General features: G+C 45.4%; 1 protein-coding gene across 1 annotated transcript in view; it reads left to right on the top strand.

Moving 5' to 3' along the window:
- The window catches only part of LOC117047550 (cytochrome P450 2J6-like), a 45459-nt gene that overhangs the window by 15240 nt on the left and 7018 nt on the right, over positions 1 to 23201 (top strand). The window contains exons 7-11 of the mRNA XM_033150826.1: positions 932 to 1119; positions 1759 to 1900; positions 6882 to 7043; positions 12573 to 12582; positions 20383 to 20470. Of these exons, the coding sequence (XP_033006717.1) occupies positions 932 to 1119; positions 1759 to 1900; positions 6882 to 7043; positions 12573 to 12582; positions 20383 to 20470 (590 nt within the window). The remainder of the gene's footprint in view (positions 1 to 931; positions 1120 to 1758; positions 1901 to 6881; positions 7044 to 12572; positions 12583 to 20382; positions 20471 to 23201) is intronic.

Raw genomic sequence — 23201 nt, 5'->3', positions numbered from 1 at the left:
GGAAACGGCAGGCCGCTGCTGGTAAAATTGCTGAGGTTAAAAAAAAAATGAGGAGAGGCCCCAGGGAACTCTGTGGGGCACCTTCACTCCTCCTTTAGTATCTGTGGGCTTTAGTTGTGGCCAAATGCCATTTTGCTGCTGCTGCTGCTGCTTCACCCCTGCTGCTCCTGCCACCTCCTTGGCGTTCTTTACATGACTTCCAAAGATGGCAGCCGCAGGAGGGTTGGTTGGCCCTGACTGTGGAGAGCGACCCATCACCAACTCTCTTCCTCTGCAACATGCTTGTGCCTGCTTTGCAGATTTCACCACAGAAGCATTTGGGGTGCTGCAGCAGAAGGCCTTGGGGCATAGCTGAGCAGGGCACTGTGTGGATTGCCACTGTGGCCAAGCAACCACTTTGCCTTACTCCTGGCCAGGAAGAAGACGGGGAAATGGGCAGCCATATAATTGTGCCAACTAGCCCCTTTTGTTTCCGTGCCTGACAGCAGCTCTCCAGGGTTTCAAAGAAGGAACACTCCCAGCCATTGACGTAGCCAGGATTTTTGTTGCGGGGGCAGGCCTTTTGTTAGGAGGGGGCAGAACCTGTTAGCTATTTATTTTTATTTATTTTTATTGCTATGGGGGGGGCATCTGCCCCTCCCTGGTCCCCCTCCCTGGCCCCCCTTGGCTATGCCCAAGCTCCCAGTCCTGACTGGAGATACTGGGAATCGAAGCTGGGACCTTCTGCATACAAAGCAGGTGTTCTACCACAGAGCAATAGACCTTTTCCACATGCAGCTGCATTTACTTAATTGTTAACTTCTTATTTTCAGGGTGCTGCCAGCATATATCAATGAGCTTCACCCCACCCTACACAACTTGATTGTCAGAAGTTTCTCAGATCTAAACTAGGGTATTTATAATAAAGCTTCATTTCCCACTTTTCCTGCAGATAAAGTCTACAAGGAGATGGAAGATGTTTTTGGTTCCTCCCTTCCCATTTGCTATGAAGATCGAAAGAAACTGCCTTACACCAATGCGGTGATGCATGAAATTTTGCGTGCAAAATATCCCTTATTAATTGGGATTCCCAGACGAAGTGCAAAGGATGTGAAGATGCATGGATTTCACATTCCAAAGGTAGAAAACATTTTTATATTTTGAGAGAAAAGAGCATCTGGTGGTGACACTTTGAATTAAGCATCCACATGTGTAATGTAGAGTCTGAGGAACAAGAAACTCCACCCTCTAGGGGGAAAAACCCTGAAGGTTAATAAACTGTTACAATAAGCCAGTATCTGATTGTGTAAGCAATGTGGGATGAAGCCCATATACTTAAGACATAACCAACTTTATCAAAATAAAATAAAAAATAAAAAAATTCCTTCCAGTAGCACCTTAAAGACCAACTAAGTTTGTTCTTGGTATGAGCTTTCGTGTGGTATCTGAAGAAGTGTGGTCTTTAAGGTGCTACTGGAAGGAATTTTTTTATTTTTTATTTTATTTTGACTATGGCAGACCAACACGGCTACCTAACTGTAACTGCAACTTTATCAAGATTAATAACTTCATTTCACTATATGATGGCTTCAGAATCCGGTTTAATTCTCTTTTTCAACTGAGTCCTGGTTGATATCACTGTGTTGCCTGGGGGCAAGGATGATACAGCCCTCCCATAAATCTATTGCGTGTGCCAGCCTGCCAGCTCCTGGTTTTTCAAAACCATTCTGAAGTGTGCTGGTCCGGATGCATTCTGAGTCTACTGTTTCTTCTTTTCAGAGGACATTCGTTATTACAGATCTGCATTCTGTTCTTGTTGATCCCACACGATGGGAAACACCTGAAGAGTTCAACCCACACCACTTTTTGGACAAGGATGGAAATTTCAGGTCTAGAGAAGAATATCTGCCATTTGGAGCAGGTATGCACAGAAATAATTTACAGTTATATTTAGTAGCTTGCTTCAAGGAAACTGATGGTCAAATGTGTATGAACAAATAAAAATGTGCTGGAACCATTCTAACCAGTAATGAATCTGCTCCCACTTTTTAACACTTTTTAACACATTAGTTTTTAACTAATGACTACTAGAGGGCCAGTGTACCTAAAGGAGCATCTCCACCCCCATCATTTAGCCCGGACACTGAGGTACAGGGCCGAGGGCCTTCTGGCGGTTCTCTCACTGCGAGAAGTGAGGTTACAGGGAACCAGGCAGAGGGCTTTCTCGGTAGTGGCACCTGCCCTGTGGAATGCCCTCCCATCAGATGTCAAGGAAATAAACAACTATCTGACTTTTAAAAGACATCTGAAGGCAGCTCTGTATCAGGAAGTTTTTAATGTTTGATATTTTATTCTGTTTTTAGTATTCTGTAGGGAGCCGCCAAGAATACTGTGTATAAATTATTAATGATTAATTAATTAATTAATTAATTAAATTTAGACAAACAGACAGAGAGAGGGATATGCACCAGGCGAAAACATTCCTCTTTACCCAGGACTTTGCCACTATAATCTATGGCCTGTTAAATGTGGATGAGGGGAACTGATGTTATGATTATTTTATCATTATTCTGTATATTATTATGTTGTGTGTTGTGGTTTTTTATTATGCTGCATAAATTATGTTCTTAATGTTATACACCAGTTTGGGATCTTAGGATAAAAGATGGTATAGAAATTGAATGTTGTTGTAGTTGAAACAAAATATAAAAAAATCCTTCCAGTAGCACCTTAGAGACCAACTAATTATTAGTATGAGCTTTTGTGTGCATGCACACTTCTTCTTCTTCTTCTTCTTGTTTGATTAAACAGTGAGAGGGCCATGGATGGATCACATGTGGTTTAAAAATCAGGCTGGGGTCATAGTGCTGAGAGTGTGGGGATTTAACACTTTTCTTCCATGTCACTTTTCCAATGTGAATTTTCTCCCCCCAAAACACTTTTATGCCTTAGAGCAGGGATAGCCCTCCAGATGTTGGACTACTGTGCCCATCATCCATGACTCTTGGCTATGCTGCCTAGAGCTGGATAGTTCAAGAACCAGAGGGAACCACATTGGCTATCCCTCCCATGGAGCAACTGTCATCTCTTGAAGAGAACTTCAGTTTGGGGAAATGGTTTAGAAGTAAAGGGGTTAAATCCTCAGCTCCATCAGCCGCAGTAAGAATTGAAGCATTTGGTGCCTGTGCTTGGGTTTTTTTGTGGCTATTTATTTATTTATTTATTGACAAAACAATACACACACAAAAATGAATCAGTTAGAAACCGTAGCTCTGCTGTAAATTGCAAGCACTTCCATGTACAGAATATTTTTCTCTGTATGGCTACTGCAGGTGGTGAGCCCAGAGCAAACAGCTGCTCCAGCCTCTTTCTCTATTTCCATCTCTTCATTTCTTCTTTTTGTTGTAGCTTCTGTTATCTCCATCACTGTTGGACTTGATAGCTGCCACTAACCACCAGGTGTCTGCTCTGAAATTCACACACAGTCAATTTGTGATGGAATGCATTTTGACTATTCCTTCTCTTATGCCCTTCTGGCACTAGTTAGACCTGCTTTCCCAAAGTACTACATATAATGATACAACAATAGGGTTCAGAAGGAAACACCATGATCTCTGTGCTCCATAAGCAAAGCTCAGACCTGGTCTGAACAAAGACATTGGATTCTTATCTCATTATACACGACAAAGCTATTTTTAGCCATCTCACCCCTTGCTTTTTCCTGTAAGACCAATTGCAGTCATTAACAGTCGTCAACAGGTTTACCACACGTATCAGCCAATCACTCATTCCCACCACCCTTCTGAGTAATACCCCCTCCCCACCCTCTCACTATATATAAGGGTCTGGTGGCTTCTATTTCAGTGTATCTGAAGAAGTGTGCATGCACATGAAAGCTCATACCAAGAACAATGTTGTTGTTGTTGTTCAGTCGTTCAGTCGTGTCCGACTCTTCGTGACCCCATGGACCAGAGCACGCCAGGCACCCCTATCCTCCACTGCCTCCCGCAGTCTGGCCAAACTCATGCCAGTCGCTTCTAGAACACTGTCCAACCATCTCATCCTCTGTCGTCCCCTTCTCCTTGTGCCCTCCATTTTTCCCAACATCAGGGTCTTTTCTAGGGAGTCTTCTCTTCTCATGAGGTGGCCAAAGTACTGGAGCCTCAACTTCAGGATCTGTCCTTCTAGTGAGCACTCAGGGCTGATTTCTTTGAGAATGGATAGGTTTGATCTTCTTGCAGTCCATGGGACTCTCAAGAGTCTCCTCCAGCACCATAATTCAAAAGCATCAATTCTTCGGCGATCAGTCTTCTTTATGGTCCAGCTCTCACTTCCATACATTACTACTGGGAAAACCATAGCTTGAAGTATACGGACCTTTGTCGGCAAGGTGATGTCTCTGCCTTTTAAGATGCTGTCTAGGTTTGTCATTGCTTTCCTCCCAAGAAGCAGGCGTCTTTTAATTTCGTGACTGCTGTCACCATCTGCAGTGATCATGGAGCCCAAGAAAGTAAAATCTCGCACTGCCTCCATTTCTTCCGCTTCTGTTTGCAGGAGATGATGGGACCAGTGGCCATGATCTTAGTTTTTTTATGTTGAGCTTCAGACCATATTTTGCGCTCTCCTTATTCAGCCCTCATTAAAAGGTTCTTTAATTCCTCCTCACTTTCTGCCATGAAGGTTGTGTCATCAGCATATCTGAGGTTGTTGATATTTCTTCCGGCAATCTTAATTCTGGCTTGGGATTCATCCAGTCCAGCCTTTCGCATGATGAATTCTGCATATAAATTAAATAAGCAGGGGGACAATATACAGCCTTGTCGTAATCCTTTCCCAATTTTGAACCAATCAGTTGTTCCATATCCAGTTCTAACTGTAGCTTCTTGTCCCACATAGAGATTTCTCAGGAGACAAATAAGGTGATCCGGCATTCCCATTTCTTTAAGAACTTGCCATAGTTTGCTGTGGTTGACACAGTCAAATTCTTTTGTGTAGTCAATGAAGCAGAAGTAGGTGTTTTTCTGGAACTCTCTAGGTTTCTCCATAATCCAGCGCATGTTTGCAATTTGGTCTCTGGTTCCTCTACCCCTTTGAAATCCAGTTTGCACTTCTGGGAGTTCTCGGTCCACATACTGCTTAAGCCCGCCTTGTAGAATTTTAAGCATAACCTTGCTAGCATGTGAAATGAGCGCAATTGTGCGGTAGTTGGAGCATTCTTTGGCACTGCCCTTCTTTGGGATTGGGATGTAGACTGATCTTCTCCAGTCCTCTGGCCACTGCTGAGTTTTACAAACTTGCTGGCATATTGAGTGTAGCACCTTAACAGCATCATCCTTTAAAATTTTAAATAATTCAGCTGGAATATCATCACTTCCACTGGCCTTGTTATTAGCAGTGCTTTCTAAGGCCCATTTGACTTCACTCTCCAGGATGTCTGGCTCAAAGTCAGCAACCACACTACCTAGGGTGTACGAGACCTCCATATCTTTCTGGTATAATTCCTCTGTGTATTCTTGCCACCTCTTCTTGATGTCTTCTGCTTCTGTTAGGTCATTCCCACTTTTGTCCTTTATTATGGTAATCTTTGGACGAAATGTTCCTTTCATATCTCCAATTTTCTTGAACAGATCTCTGGTTTTTCCCATTCTGTTGTTTTCCTCTATTTCTTTGCATTGCTCATTTAAGAAGGCCCTCTTGTCTCTCCTTGTTATTTTTTGGAAATCTGCCTTCAGTTTCCTGTATCTTTCACGATCTCCCTCACATTTTGCTTGCCTTCTCTCCCCCGCTATTTGTAAGGCCTCATTGGACAGCCACTTTGCTTTCTTGCATTTCCTTTTCATTGGGATGGTTTTTTGTTACTGCCTCCTGTGTAATGTTACGAGCCTCCATCCATAGTTCTTCAGGCACTCTATCCACCAAATCTAAATTCTTAAACCTGTTCTACACTTCCACTGTGTATTCATAAGGGACTTGATTTAGATTGTATCTTACTGGCCCAGTGGTTTTTCCTACTTCCTTCAGTTTAAGCTGGAATTTTCCTATAAGAAGCTGACAGTCTGAGCCACAGTCAGCTCCAGGTCTTGTTTTTGCTGACTGTATAGAGCATCTCCATCTTTGGCTGCAGAGAATATAATCAATCTGATTTCGATGCTGCCCATCTGGTGATGTCCATGTGTAGAGTCGTCTCTTGTGTTGTTGGAAAAAAGTATTTGTGATGACCAGCTTGTTCTCTTGACAGAACTCTGTTAGCCTTTGCACTGCTTCATTTTGAACTCCAAGGCCAAACTTGCCAATTGTTCCTTTTATCTCTTGACTCCCTACTTTAGCATTCCAATCCCCTATAATGAGAAGAACATCCTTCTTTGGTGTCATTTCTATAAGGTGTTGTAAGTCTTCATAGAATTGGTCAATTTCTGCTTCTTCAGCACCGGTAGTTGGTGCATAAACTTGGATTACTGTGATGTTAAAAGGTCTGCCTGGGATTAGTATTGATATCATTCTATCATTTTTGAGGTTGCATCCCAGTAACCTCAAAAATGATAAAATGAACAAACATAGTTGGTCTCTAAGGTACTACTGGAAGGATTTGTTTTTGTTTTGTTTTTGTTTGGTTTGGTTTGTTTTTTTTGTTTTTTTGTTTTTTTGCTGCTTTCAAGTTTAGTCTTCCTTTGGGAATTGCAGCCACTCAAGGTCAGCTTCCAGTATTTCCTGGAGTAAAGCCAGGACCCTCAGGATGACAACCCAGAGGATTAAAGGGAGATACGTTGGGAGTAGCTGTTTTCCAGCTTTTTGTTGTTGTTGTCGTCATGGCTAAAACTACTTGCTGAACAAATCAGATGAACTGGAGAATAGATGGAGTTGGTTATGACTCAATTGCTGCTTCCCCCTTCTTTCCTTTGCAGGGGCTCGAGCCTGTGTGGGAGAGCAGATGGCCAAGATGGAGATATTCATCTTCCTAACCACTCTATTGAGGGCATTCCGCTTCCAGCTGCCCGAAGGGGTGAAAGAACTTAATACAAAGCCTGTTTTGGGGCTGACATTGCACCCCCACCCTCACAAACTCTGTGCTATTCCCCGCTTCAGTGCATCAGAAAGCCTATCAAAATAATTACTGTGGTTTGTTTATTTATTGAAACAAATTTCTCTATTATTATTTTCCACATTGACTGACATTCCGTCCTTGGCTCACTCAGTTCTACTATCTCTGGACCAATTAAAATATCCCTCATTTGTTGCAGGGGCAGAGTTTGGTAATCTTTGATAATATGGCGCTCAGAGCTAGGCCAAAATTTGACGCCCCCAAACAGATCTTCTCAATTGTGTGTCTTCTCAATTTTGCACCCCCTCGGCTCCATGACCTGTGGAGCGGAACCCACCACATTATTTTTATTTATAATAGTAATAATAATAAACCCCAAATAATCCCCCTCCTACAAGCTCATTTAAAAGGCCATAGAATGTCTAATCAACCAAAAGCCTGGTTATTGAGGGGGGAAAAATGCCTGGTGCCTAAAGGTGTATAATGAATGTGCAAGACAAACCTTCCTGGGGAAAACATTCCACAAACAGTGAGCCACTGTAGAAAAGCCATGTTCTCATGTTGCTGTTCTCATGGAGGAAGCACACAAAGAAGGGCCTCAGATAATTACTGGTATCTCAATGTCCAGGCTTACAGTTTCTGCTTGTCTTAATGGCACAGCTCCCATGACAATGGGGGACCCACGGTGAGCAGCCAACAAAGCCCTCCTTGGGCCCAGGCATCAATGAAGCCGCCAAGCAGCCCGATCCTGGGGGCTCCCACCGCCCTCTTAGGCCCAGCGGGAGGCCCCACAGCCCCCATTGAGGACCCAGCAGGAGGTTCCACGGCGGCGGTGGCCGGGCCCTGCGCCCTCGTGCGCTGCCACCATTGAAGAGGCCGCCGAGCAGCCCAATCCTGGGGGCTCCCGCCACCCTCCTGGGCCCAGCAGGAGCCCCCACGGCGACAGCGGCAGGGCCCCGCGCCCTCGCGCGTCACCGCCAATTGAAGAGGCCACCGAGCGGGCCGATCCTGGGGGCTCCCGCCACCCTTCCGGGACCAGCTGGATGCCCCACGGTGAGCGGCTGCGTCGGCAGGGCCCTGCGCCCTCGCACGCCGCCACCATTAAAGAGGCCGCAGAGCAGCCCAAAAGAGAAGGGGAGCCACTACCTACCTGAATTCCTGAAGACGTTCCTGGATCCTGGACGCTCCTGGAACCTGTGGGAGAGAAAACCAAAAGGGGGGAAGGCTGGGCGGCTCCGCCGCTTTTACCTGGCTCTTGACCCCACCCCAGCCACTGTCCTTTGTCCCATCCTGGCCGGGGGCAGGCCATTCCACAGATGGAGTTCCTGGGCTACCTTATCAATGCCTCCGGTCTTCACCTGACGGCATCCAAGAACTGGGCCATCCAGGAGGCCCCGATCCCAAAGAGCAAGACTGAGTTGCAGGCATTCCTAGGGCTGCTGAACTTCTACAATATGTTCCTGCCTCACAAGGCAACACTAGCCGAGCCTGTCCACCACCTCCTCAGCACGAAGGCACTGTGGTCCTGGGGTCATTGGGAAACGGTGACCTTCAACACAGTCAAGGCCCTCCTCTCATCGGACAGTGTGCTAGTACAGTACAGTGAAGCCAGGCCGCTGGTCCTCGCCTGCAACGCCTCACCCTTTGGCATCGCCGCCGTCCTCAATCATCGGTTTCCAGATGGAAGGGAAGCACCGCTCGCCTACTTCTCTCGGACGCTGTCTCTGGCTGAACGGAATTACAGCCAGCTAAACAAGGAGGCACTGGCGCTTGTGGCTGGAGTGAAGAGGTTCCACGAATATATCTGTGGAAGAACCTTCATCCTCATCACTGACCACAAGCCGCTCCTGGGCCTCCTCACCGGTAATAGACCAACTCCACCAGTCCTCTCGCCACGCATGCTGCGATGGACTGTCTTTCTGGCAGCCTACAGCTACCGGCTCGTCCATCGCCCTGGAAAATCACTGGGCCACGCCAACACCCTCAGTCGTTGCTCTCTTCCAGCGCTTGCAGAAGACCCAGCTCCTGCTTCATCACTACTCTGATTGAGGACCTCCCAGCAGCACCAGTGTCAGCTGCCGATGTGGCCTCCGCATCTGCCCAGGACCGCACCATCAGATGTGTGCTCAACTGGGTGTGGAGGGGGTGGCCAGAAGGGCCCTTAGCACCAGAGATCCAGCCATTTGCAACCAGACAGCATGAACTCTTGGCTCATTGTGGCTGCCTACTGTGGGGAGACCGAGTCGTGGTTCCCCAAAGACTCCGCCAACGCATCCTCGAGGCTCTGCACATCGACCACCCAGGGATCGTCAAAATGAAGGTGTTGGCTTGGTGTTACATATGGTGGCCTAACATGGACGATGCCATCACCTCTTGGGTTGCCTCCTGTCAAGCGTGTCAAGAGGCAAGACCTGCACCGCCAGCAGCTAAGGGCAACACCTGGGAGACGCCCAAGGCACCCTGGTCAAGAGTGCACATTGATCTTGCTGGCCCCTTTCACGGCCGGACCTTTATGGTCGCGGTGGACGCCTATTCAAAATGGCTGGAGGTGGCCCTGATGCCCTCCACCACTAGCGAAGCCATCATCTGGGTACTGTGGGGTCTGTTTGCAGCTCATGGATGTCCTGATGTCCTCGTCTCCGACAATGGACCTCAGCTCACATCAGGCACCTTTGAAAGGTACCTCTTGGGGCTGGGCATCTGCCATGCTCTAATGGCACCATTTCACCCAGCCAGCAACGGACAGGCGGAAAGAATGGTGTGCTCAGCAAAAGAGGCACTGGCACACCTGGACCAGAGGGACTGGCAGGAGCGGGTCACTGACCTTGGTACGCCACTGAGGATGACGCACTCCTGATTTCTCTTTGGGAAGGGGCAAAAGTGTACGTTGCCACCCCTTCCTGCAGGTGTATTTTTACCCCTTCCATCCAGTGATGCTGTTTTCCCTGGTGGCGTTCTGATATGCTATTTTACCTGGTGCGATTTGTGTGCTGCTTTTCCTGGTATGTTTTTAGCAGCTCAACAACTTCGGGGGACGCCGGGCAGATCTTTGCACCACGTTGCCACATATGCTAAAGACGGCCCTGATTGTAGCTGTGGTATAAGGAATTTTATCAAGTGGGTTGTATTTGGTTTGAGCAACAATCTGGAGGCAGAATTCAAGGGAATCAGACCTTGAAGTACAGCACGTGGGAAGCCACACAAATTTTATAATTGGCTATGTAACTGGTTTGTATTTGAATTGGTATTGCTATTTGGTATTGATATAATATGGCGTATACTGGACTTTTTAAATTGAAAATTTATAAAAAATTATATAACAATTATCTCAGGGTCTGGGTCAGTTCGTATGGAGAGACTCAGTCCTTCAGGTATTGCGTTCCTGAGCCAATTATAGGTATAGCCCAGAAACTAATCAGCAGCCAGTACAGTTGGGCCAGGATTGGCATTATATGCTTGAACCATCTTGCCCCAGTGTGCAACCTGGCTGCTGAATTCTGCACCAGCTGAAGTCTTCAGAGGCAGCTCCACTTATAACACATTGCAACAATCTAACCTACAGGTTACCAAAGCATAGATGACGGAAGTTAGGCTATCCTTGTCTTGATAGGTGTGCAGGTGGGCCACTAGCCAAAGCTGGTGGAAGGCCCTCTGCGGCGCTGAAGCCACCTAATCATCAAGCAACAGCAATAGATGCAGAATTACCCCCAAGCTGTGAACCCGCTCCTTCAGAGGGAGCGTAACCCCATCAAGAGCAGGCACCTCCCATTCTTTAATCTTCACCTTCAACTGAGCCAAAAGTTATACAACCATAATAATAACCAAAGCAATTATAAGAAAAAATAGGTTAACTGTTGGAACAATTTAAATGCTAGTAATTATAAGGCTCAGCATTTATTGTGGCAATATATTTGTACTCTTACATCCTAGAAGTGTAAACAATGTAAATTAAGGGCCCTGAATCCAGAGAAAGTTAGTGTAGTGGAAACTCGTGGAAGATCTTTGTAATCACGAGGAGTCAGGTGGCATATCCTCCTCCCTTTTCCATCCTCAGTCTTGAAATTAGCAAAGTAAAGTTGCTGGTGAGGAAGATACAATTAGTTGAGAACACCTTCAGCTGCCTATGACCTTAGCCAAGCCACACCCAGGTGCCTGACCAGTCAGGAATGGTACCTGATAGCCAGGTGGAATCAATCAAACCTATTAAGTTAACTATATAAACGAAGGAATGGAGGGGACCGATTGGGCTTCGCCACAGACCAGGTACTGGGTGCTGTGGGTTTCCTGGCGTGAGGGGTCTCTCTCACCGCTCCTTTGGGGCCCCGGGCGGCAGAAGGGGAGATTGTGCTTGGGCTTTTATCAGGTATGCTACATTTGTCTGCTGCTGATTGTATCTAGGAATAAAAGCATATTTGTTCTTCTTCCATTGGTGTGTTCATTGGATCCAGATCCCAAAAAGAACCCTGCCCCTTGGCAGGACATGTGGCACTGTGAGCAGGATCTGGAGACAATGCCCTGGTGGAAGAAGAAAAGCCCTAGGCAGGAGGATGGCCAGAGCCACATCACTGGTTGGTCCAGCACTAGTGCTTGGGCGTCAGTGGCTCAAATTTTGAACCGGTTGACCCCACCGGTGTCATGGGATGCTGAGATGGCTGGGTTTGGAGGTCCTACCCCTATGGCTGTATCTAAGTGTTTGCAGCTAATGGGGATAGAGAAAGGTGTGGGGCAGAAGACGGTGGGGGGGCTTGGATGGGTCTTACTCACTGCGCTCCGGAGTGTTTGGGAGCAATTAGAAGCCTCTCAGAGGAAGGTACGGCAGCAATTAGAGGAGATCGCTGCTTTAAAGGACCAGCAGGCAATTCTTAAGGAGGTGCTAGAAAGCGCTCAGGGGAGGGAGGAACTGGCTAAGGAGCGGGCTGCCACTATGGCTATTCGCTTCGCTAAAATGAAACACCCAAAGCGGGTAAAAAAGTGTATCCCTACCTCGGAAGGTTAGAGCCCTCATTGCTTCCCGGGAATGGGACCCCGAGACATGGAGTGGGAACATTTGGGATTCTAGTGATGAGGAGTCAGAATGGACGGAGGGAGAAGATGAGGGGAATGAGGAGGAATGGGTTGCTGAGGCACGTCCTCTAGTGACCAACAAGAGTAAGAGGCCGCCGGGTAACCCACAGGCGGCCCAGGCCACCCGGACAGTACGGGATTACACTCAGCAGGAGTTAGCGGAAATGGCAAAGACAAACCCGGGGAGGGGTTGAGCCAATGGCTGGTTAGGTTGTGGGACCAGGGAACTACCAGTCTTTACTTGATGAGGGAGGAGTTGGTAAAATTGGGAACCCTATCTCGTGATACATTGGTTAATCAGTTTTTGCGCATGCCAAATTTGGGTGCAACAGGATCCCTATTTCAGTGGTGTGTAGAGGCTGTATACGCCAGATACCCTGCCCCAATGGATTGGGAAGAACAGCCAGGCCCCTGGCAAACCATTGAGGAAGCCATAGAACAGTTACGTGGCATGGCTTTGCAGGCTGGGATCTATCGGCAAGGGTTCCAGGGACCAGAGAGTCAGCGTCTCACTGCCGGCATGAGGGCGTGGCTTCACATATGCGTGGCCCATTGTTAGCGTTGCTGGGCCCCGCCTAAGGGAGACCTATTGGTGAAGTTGTTCTCTTGATAGGACAATTAGGGGAGGTACAGGGAGAAAATGTCCCTAAACCCCGCGCCCGAATAGCACAGGAGAAGGGAAAATCAGGGACTGGTAAGAAGTCCTTTACCAGGACGGATAAAACATCCTCCACCACTAAGGTGACGAGGAAGCAAATGTTTTTGGAATTATTGGAAGCAGGGGTTTGCAAGGAAGATATAGATGGCATTCCCACTGCAGAAATGTACAAATTGTGGAAGCAAAAATGTGCAGGGAAAATTAAAAAGGAGGGGACTGGCCCCCGGGTCAGGGGCACGGTTACACCGACTGCCCCACCCCCAGAGTCACTGTACCCCTCTTTGTCAGAACATAGGTGGGAAATACCCCAACCTACCAAAAAGGGGTGTGGCAGGGCTCCAGCAGTGAGGCCAATAAAGATGGCTATCCCTGGGGACCCGCGCCCACACATTCCCTTAACCATTTATTGGTCCAAATCAAATGTGCAGTGAGTGTTAGCTCTCATGGATACTGGGGCCAAAGCCACCAAAGAATGGGCCATCAAGAGAGGCATTCCATGCTCAGTGAGTGCCGCTGCCACAGTGGTTGCTAATTGTCAGGTGTGTGCCCAGGTGAGACAGATGCCTCTGTCTAAGACACCCATGAGAAAATTACACTGGGAAAGTGGTCCTGGGCAGATATGGCAGATTGATTATATAGGACCCTTACCCAAATATGGACTTTGGCAGTATGTATTAACCATGGTAGACACATTTTCAGGGTATCTTTTGACTTACCCCTGCGCACAAGTGAACCAGCAGAACACCATAAAGGGGTTGGAGATGTTAATACGGAGGTATGGAGCACCCCTTCAGGTACAGAGTGATAATGGGAGTCATTTTGCAGGGGGAGAGGTAAAAGATTGGGCAAATGAATGGAATATCCAGTGGATATATCATATTCCTCACCACCCACAGGCTTCTGGGTTGGTAGAAGCAAAAGCTTAAACAGTTGACCCCCACCCATACCCTGAAGGGGTGGGGTAAAGTTCTAGATCAGGCGGAATTTGAACTAAATAGCCGTCCAATATGCGCTGGCCAAACGCCATTGCAATTAATGATAAGTTTGCCAGCGCCAGCACCAGTGGAGCACCTAAAGGTCTGGAAACTCCAACCTTACGGCCAGCTACCCCTCCGAGCGACGCCCGATAGTGCTGGGGCTGACCTCATAACCCCTAAGGATGTGGTGGTACCAGCCGGAGGGCAGGTACTAGTACCCTTGGGGATCGAGGTCACCGTTCCCCATGGAACCTATTGGTGCGTCGCACCTCGATCCAGCCTAGCTTTAAAAGGCTTGCAGGTTTTAGGAGGGGTGGTGGACGCTGACTACCAAGGAGAAATAAAGGTGCTCCTCCATAATGTCAGCACTCAAGATGCATCTCTGTTAACAGGACAACGAATAGCGCAACTCATTTGCGAGCGTATCAGTGTACCTGATATTCAGGAAGCACCAGGTCCACCTTCGTCTACTGTCAGAAGGAGAGGAGAGTTTGGATCTACAGATACCACTCTCACCTCTGGACAGAAGGTATGGGTGGCATACCCCGATCAGCCAAACAGACCTGGAGAGATTATTAATAAGGGACCTGGGGCCACCTACTGGGTGCTCTTGGCAAATGCTACTGCACCCATATGTTTAGATGTAGCCAAGCTGAAGCGGCGAGAATAATGACTCTCCTATTTCTTTGTAATACACCATAATAATTATTTTCTTATTATATGCTTCTAGGACACCATGAATTGGTGGTGGTGGGTAATAGTCTGCCTCTGTGCGCACACCTATGATCAATCGAATCCTCCTGTGTTGAACATGACTACCCTGCAGCTGTGTGAACAACCAGCTCTTTCTCAAAGGTGATGGCTCCCCGGCATCCATGGCAGGTGTATGAATGTGACCAGACAGGGGACATGGATGATGTCTGGCAAACGACTGAACTTCTCCATCCCATGGACGTATGATAATTTTACGTTGTCATGGTCCATTACATGGAATACAATGGATAACGCAGGGGAGTTGGCGGGATAAAGATTCCAGAGGGCAGATTGAGGGGGGATCATATAGATAGTCATGATTTCCATGATCCTCACTTGTTTTTTGTTTGTTAAAGTTAAGCAGCTGTATGCAAAGGTGCAACCTATGTGGACTATACTCAATCAAATGACACCGAGGATGAAAAGGAAATAGGATATGTCAAGGGGTGGAGTGTAGTGGAAACTCGCGGAAGATCTTTGTAATCACAAGGAGTCAGGTGGCATATCCTCCTCCCTTTTCCATCCTCAGTCTTGAAATTAGCAAAGTAAAGTTGCTGGTGAGGAAGATACAATTAGTTGAGAACACCTTCAGCTGCCTATGACCTTAGCCAAGCCACACCCAGGTGCCTGACCAGTCGGGAATGGTACCTGATAGCCAGGTGGAATCAATCAAACCTATTAAGTTAACTATATAAACGAAGGAATGGAGGGGACCGATTGGGCTTAGCCACAGACCAGGTACTGGGTGCTGTGGGTTTCCTGGCATGAGGGGTCTCTCTCACCACTCCTTTGGGGCCCCGGGCGGCAGAAGGGGAGATTGTGCTTGGGCTTTTATCAGGTATGCTACATTTGTCTGCTGCTGATTGTATCTAGGAATAAAAGCATATTTGTTCTTCTTCCATTGGTGTGTTCATTGGATCCAGATCCCAAAAAGAACCCTGCCCCTTGGCAGGACAGTTAGATGTGCTTAAATAACAAATTACATTGAAATCAATGGGACATGCCTTAACATAGTTATTTTGAAGCAGCATTCAATTCACATTTGTCATGATAATGCCCAAATGTTGTACTTTTTTCTCAGATTGAAACCCTATCTTCTCCTTCAAAAGTTTTTGAACTTCTATTGTCATATTCTTTATTGTAATTATCATTTTCTGGCGATTAATCTTAAAACCGGCTAGTGTACAAAAATAATTTAATTTATTCATAAGAGTCTCTGCTCTCTGTAGTGGATTTTCCAAAACTATCATCAAATCATCAGCAAAGGGACGTAACTTGTAAGTTTCTTTTTTAAATCTTTACCCCCAGAATTATTTCATCTTGTCTAATGTCTCTAAGCAAACCTTCTAAGACCAAAATAAAAAGTATGGACATCCTCCTCAGCAACAGATTGTTGACAAAGTGTGACATCAGTTAAGGGTATTCAAGGACAGTAATGAACTTTGCAGTAAGAGGAGTGGTTTTAAAGGCCGAAATGCAAGTGTTATAAACAAAAATCTGCCCTTATTCCCTTATGGGGCACACAAGAGCCTTTGTAGAGTCCTTTGTAGGTCCTCCATCGGTGGGAGAAAATAACAGAGTCCAACCAGAGAAGACTCCTGCTTCTTGGGAGGAAAGCAATGACAAACCTAGACAGCATCTTAAAAAGCAGAGACATCACCTTGCCGACAAAGGTCCGCATAGTTAAGGCTATGGTTTTCCCAGTAGTAATGTACGGAAGTGAGAGCTGGACCATAAAGAAGACTGATCGCCAAAGAATTGATGCTTTTGAATTATGGTGCGGGAGGAGACTCTTGAGAGTCCCATGGACTGCAAAAAGATCAAACTTATCCATCTTTAAAGAAATCAGCCTTGAGTGCTCACTGGAAGGGAAGATCCTGAAGTTGAGGCTCTAGTACTTTGGCCACTTCATGAGAAGAGAAGACTCCCTGGAAAAGACTCTGGTGTTGGGAAAGCTGGAGGGCACAAGGAGAAGGGGACGACAGAGGATGAGATGGATGGACAGTGTTCTCAAAGCGACTAGCATGAGTTTGGCCAAACTGTGGGAGGCAGTGGAGGATAGGGGTGCCTGGCGTGCTCTGGTCCATGGGGTCATGAAGAGTCGGACACGACTGAATAACAACAACAACAACCACAAGAGAATATTGAGAAGCAAAGCAGCTAGTAAGTGTGATCTTTATTGAACTGTTGCAACAGGGTCCTCCCTCTCACGCAGGAAAAAAAGAAGGAACCTAGGACAAAGGCTCTTATATAGAAATTTGAAATTGCCCACGCTGGACTTCAAGACCACCCCCCAGAAGCATCATGCATACATAACGGAAAAGGGTGTAACCCAAGACCACCACCCCCCAGATACATCACACCTACATCACAAAAAGGCGGTCTCCAACAGATTTCAAGAGAAATCCAAGTGCATTGTTTATCTCTTGTCTGCCAGTTTACATGATAATGCCTCATCTGATTGCCTTTTCTGAGTAGCCTGGCCATTCCTTTGAGATGGTAATCACTTTAATTCCTGAGTCAATGGGAAAGTTCCCTCACCCCCTCCTTCCTTGCAGAGAAACATTTTGTCAGTTTGGGAGTCAAAAATGGTTTCAGGGCTGTTCTCCTGTGCTGCTTCACACATGTGGCCCATACACTTGTGTATGTGTCAGCTTAGTACATTGATGAACAGTTATTATATATATAAAACCTTAATTGGTTTATTTCACAAGGCACCTGAAGTTAAATCCAGATCAGTATGGAACACCCATTGGTTTATGGCTCATTTGCCTGGGTTAGCAACATTCACCTTGTTTATTCCAGGATGCCTCCTTGACCTGATGTGCCTTTAATTTTATACTGGTGCACTAGTTGCAATCCTAGTTTGGCTTCAGTGATTCATGCCTGGGAATAGTCAGATGAGTGCAATTCATAGTGCTTCCTTTGAAGATTTGGTACTGGCTCTCAGTGGTTTTCCGGGCCCAATTTAAACTATAAAAGTATTACCTGATAGAACACTTTCTCATATATTAAGATCCTTTACAGAGGCTGTGTTCCATGTGCACCAGCCAAGCTTTCAAAACTGACACTTTCCCCCTGTCCGCTTACATCAGGCAAACTGCAAACCTAAACCAAAACTACTAATATTTTGTCTTACTGGCTATCTTCCATTTGTGGCTGACACAGCCTTAGCTTCACTGATGTGTGGGTCATGACTGTCTCCAAGCGATTCCCTGGCCAGGAAAACAAGTTTAGCCTGTATTTTTACACTGGCCCATTAAATGACTGGCTCCTTTTCTTAATACTCTAAGTATTGGTTAAATTCTAACATTTGCTAAATCTAGGTTAGTACCTTGCACCCACAAACTCTGGCACCCAAAACCTATAACAGTGATTTTCTTACCTGGTTACCAAGTTTCTTCTGAACAGACTCACACGCTCTCTGTTATTTTAACATTGCATTTTACTTGTTTCGTAAGCCACACAGGAAACAGCTGTTTATGGTTGAACATAAATATGGTAATAGAATAATAATAATAAATAAGATGGTTTGGAAACAGCAATTAGTCCAAAAGATAGCTGTAAGGTTGTTAAACCAGGACTTTGCACTGATGCCCTATTACCCTGGCATTTTGCTAACTGCTCTGGCGTCATGTCTTCTTTTGGACTCGATTCAAAATGCAAGTTTGACCTCTCATTCTCCTGGCTTGATATCAAGGACTTTTAGGCAGACTTATTCCTTTGTCATAGCACAGGTGGAGACATAATGCCAAGGTGCAATTTTCCTGGCCTCTCACTACAGAGACAGCCTGAATTTGTGGATGTCACGTTTCATGTTATTCTAGGGTTGCCATTTTTCAGAAAGTAAAAACCAGGACACCCCTAAACTTTTCTTTGATTGATCCAGGACAAATTCCCCCCAGACATCAATTCCGCCTTCAAAATCCCAGTAATATCTGGGAAAATCTGGATGTATGGCAGCCCTATGTTATTCAGAAGATCAGGGAATACTATCTGACTTCTCACATCCATGAACAAGCCCCAAAGCAGACTGCAGATGTTCTGACTATTTCCTGTCTCCCCCTCAAATATTTTATTGGGGGGGGCAGTGATGGGACCTTAGTCCCTAGGAGTTGGCTCCTATGTTGTAGAGGAAGAATATGCTCTTCACAGCTTAGGGCAGCCTTTTTCAACCTTTGGTCCCCAAATGTTGGACTACAACTCCAGTCATCCCCAGCCAGCAGAACCTGTGTTCAGGGATGATGTAGTCCAACAGCATCTTGGGACCCAAGGTTGAGAATGGCTGATTTAGGGATTTCCTGGATTTCTTGGGTCATCTTTTGTTTCTTGCCCTTTGGCTTATGCCTCTAGGTGGTGGCTCCCAACTAAATACCTGATGGGTGAGAAGAACAAACAAAAGCTCAGGATAATCCTCCTAGACTAATGTGTGAATCATAAGACAATTGTCCTTCTGATTTCACACTTCTTTAACTTTGTGTTGTCGTTTCCAGCTCAAAAATAAACTACTAGTATTCTGAAATGTATTTAAGAATAAAGTAACTTTAGAAATGTGAACAGTGAGAGGAAAATATGTTCAAATGTTGTTGTTGTTTAGTCGTTTAGTCGTGTCCGCCTCTTCGTGATCCCAAGGACCAGAGCACGCCAGGCACTCTTGTCTTCCACTGCCTACCGCAGTTTGGTCAGACTCATGTTGGTAGCTTCGAGAACACTGTCCAACCATCTTGTCCTCTATCGTCCCCTTCTCAAATACATGCCATTTAAATAATATGAATTCAATATGTTCAAATACATGCATTTAAACAATATGAATTTCCGCTCAGACTTTCTTTTTAAAAAAATGTAGTGTGAGAGAAGACTTAGCCTGAGCACATATGAAAAGAAGTGATATAGACAAGAAGTAAATTGACCCATTCACCAAGCAGGACATAAAAATTGAATCTACACTATGAAACAACAATCAGTGTTGTACATACATTTGCAAACTGAAGGTTTCAATATGGATGCCATGTGCAAAAATGCACATCAGTTTTTGTGGAGTTTTCAGTGAGGAAATCAAGTACCCATTCATAGAAGTTAGTTGGTTGGCAAAGCCAGAATATCCTACATACTTTGTAGAATTTTCATCATCGCAGAGACTGTGGGAAGGCAAAGCCGAAGATTGTGTAAAAATAAAAGGACAGCTTTTGTGTACATATATTTAATGAAGAGCTGTTAAGCTTGTATTCAGAATAAATGTGGTCACCACCATTATCTATATCACCTGGGACCTGGGTTGGCTTGGATTATATCATATCAAAATTATATTAGACTTTGTCCGCTCACGAAGAGTCGGACACGACTAAACGACTAAACAACAACAACAATGGAAATCTCTTTCCATCAGAAGCAACTAAGAACGTTTCCAGAATGGCGCTTATTTGTGAGAGAAATTCGCTTCATTTTTTCTTTTTCACATTTCCCCCCCCAGTAAAAACAGTGACAGGAAAAGGTACTAAAAAGAGTGGGAGACCAGTTCCTTCCTATGTTATATTATAACCTCCCCACAAACTTTGTACAAACAAATCAGGGTGACTAATAAATAGGTCTAGAAGTAACAACACGTGCTGAAATAATACATGCCTATCAGATCCCATTCTGAAAATTATTAGATGTGCAAGAGGCCTTGCTGCTTACTAATATGTTAATTAGAGTATTTAAAAGGCAGTGAGAAGAGAAACAAAGACAGAATGCAACATCTCTGAGAGAGCCAAAAAGCCACAGGAGAAAGAGCATTCACCTTGCACAGGTGTGCTGGACAGATACAAAGATACAGAAAGAAAAGGCAGGAGGATGTTGAAAACAATGCTAGATTGGATTAAGAAGATTCCATGCCCAGTTCTGAGCTATCTGGGACAGCTCTGGTCACTTAGACGCTACCCTCCAGGGCCTCTTCCACTTCCTCTCATTGGAAGCTTGTGGCGGTTTGGGATCAGACTTTCTCCAGATGCTTTCATTGAGGTACATCTTTCTAATTAATTGATCTGCTTAATTAATTAATAAAACCGCAATGAGAATTGTGAATTGTTTTCTTCCACTGGTAACTGGAAGAAATTATCCAATGATAAATCATTTCAAGGTGTGAAATCTAAAGTAAGAAAGAAGGTAATGCAACAATTGCCAGAAGGGGAACTATGTTAGCCCATTTGCAGCTAAAATAACATCTGTGGCGCCTTTAAACACTAACAACTTTACTAAGCTTATGCCGAGGGCCTTCTTGGTAGTTGCACCCACCCTGTGGAACACCCTCCAATCAGACTGAACTATCTGACTTTTAGAAGACATCTGAAGGTTTAGGGAAGTTTTTCATGTGTGACTTTTACTGTGGTTTTATAATTTGCTGGAAGCTGCTCAGAGTGGCTGGGGAGTTCTTATTGGCCCAACACACCACCCCAAGCGCAGTGACCGGCCGGAGCCCAGCGGAGTTGCTTATGGGAAGGAGGCTCACTACCCTCCTTGATCGTATGCACCCCGACCGGGTTCTTGAGCAATGGCCATCGACTGTGGTGCGGGGGGCTCCTAGAGGGTTCTTCCCGGGGGACACTGTGTAGGTCCGGAACTATGGGCCCGGACAGGGTTGGGTTCCAGGTACCATTGCCCGCTGTACAGGTCCGGTCTGGAGGTAGGGCTGGAGGGGGTTCTGGTTTGGAAGAGACACCTTGACCAGATCAGAACCAGGACACCTCTGAACAGGGAACTTCAAGCGGAACCAGAGGACAGAGAAATGGGTACTTTGGGAGAATCTGTGCCCAGGCCAGGGTGGGAACCAGATGGGTTGCAGGTGACCGAGTTACCCCAGCAAGGTGACTTCAGGCCGGAGTCCTCAATGGTGCCATTGGCCATTACCCCTTCAGAGCTGGCCTCCCCACTTAGACCGCAGGTACCGGAGGAACCTCCTGGGTCACCCATTCGGGCACAGGAACCACGACGGTCCCAGCGGGAGCGGAAAAGGCCAGCACACTTTGATGACTATGTTTGTTCCTTTTGTTAGGAAGTTGGGGGGGGAGGAGTGTTATGTATTGGGTTTAACACATGTTATGATTCTAACCAATCGTAGAAGCGTAGGTGGACAAAAGTTCTAATGGCAAGCTCTGTCAACTGTCAACTGCCAACTGGCAGTTCTTGTTGGGGCTTTCAGAGTGCGTTCTTGTTTTAATATGGGAGTGAGCTGTTGAATAAACGAAGTTACATTGGGCTTCTGACTTTTCCTGAATATCTAATATTCAGTAAGATGGGCAGCATATAAATAAATTATTTATTTATTTATTTATTTATTTATTTATTAATGTGTTGAGAGTTTAAGATGTCACAACTCTTGGCTATAAGAGTGTATGCTTAGGAGAAAAAAGCTTAGTGACTTGGTTAGTCTACTGTTCAATAAATGGGCCATTCCATTGTCACGGGTGGGACACTTTGGCCATGTTTTTTGGTATTCACACATGTGTAACAATGTAAATATACATAAAAATTAATAACCAAAATTTAAACTATGTTCTTAATAAGATACTGAACATTTTACTAATTTTTTTATTACTTTTGTGCATATTTTTGACAATTTTATTAAATGTTAAAAGTGTTGTCACGGGTGGGACAAAAAAAGGACATGGAGCTTGAGATAAGTTTGATTTATGGAAAAACTCTGTGAGTTGGGAGGTGAATCAATGATAAACTCAGCATATCTATTTAAATCAATGTTTATTGGTTACAACTATGCAATCAGGAATTAAGTTTAAGAAATTTAACGATACAAAATTAAGGAAAAAATGCTGTCACGGGTGGGACAATCATCAGAAAACTTTTAACTTGAACACTTCTGTGAAGACTACGTGGGTGGACTTTTGAAAAGAAGGTCCATAAAATAAACTTCTTTTGTCTTTAGCTTTTTAAAAAAATGGTTATACTGCACGTTTGGAATCTTCCTCACCAAAGTCCAGCGCTCATCTAGCACTCTTATCAGGCTCATTTTTCATGGAATGGCCCAAATGTACTGATAGTTTTATTTTATTTTATGCATCTTATAGTAAATTTATAAGCACAATTATTATCTGTCAGTTTTCATATGATTTACTCAATAAACAAAAAATCTTCTGCTTGACTATAACTCCAACAGTGGTGGTTATTTTTATTTTACAATCATAAAATGACTAGCTCAGCTCCAGTTTGCCTGTGAGCATAGTAGCAAAGGAAACCCTTAATTTTACACAGAAGAGGTGGTAGCCCCGCTTCTGCAGCCTACCCACCCTATCACTTCTGCCACCTCCAGAGAAGCAACCCAGGTAAGGGAGGCAGTGGCAGAAGGGCCAGGCTCAAAGCTCTCCGGAACAAGTTTTGGAGAGAGGGACGTGTTCTGTAAGCCCTTGGCAGAGTTTGCCTCCCTACCAGGCAGTGACTGGCTTTGCTAGGGCTTTTTCTTGAGGAAAACTCCTTTCGGAGCCCAACAACAACAACAACAACAACAACACATACGCAAGCATCACAGGGACATTTTTTCTCAGGTGCTAGGGCTGCCTGTGGTTTTACATCTCCAGATGCTTCAGCTACCAGAGGCATGTATACCAAAAAGTATAAAAAATATATAGCTACTTCTTTGGCATCCTTATATTGGAAGGTGGGGTTTTCTGTATGACAGAGGTCTGAAAACTGTGGCTCTCCTAGCTCAGCTGGGATAGTTGGATGGTAAGTACCAAAAAGG

The sequence above is a fragment of the Lacerta agilis genome, chromosome 5 (genome assembly GCF_009819535.1).
Source record: "Lacerta agilis isolate rLacAgi1 chromosome 5, rLacAgi1.pri, whole genome shotgun sequence".
Lineage (NCBI taxonomy): Eukaryota > Metazoa > Chordata > Lepidosauria > Squamata > Lacertidae > Lacerta > Lacerta agilis.
This window is presented reverse-complemented; position numbering and strand designations above follow the sequence as displayed.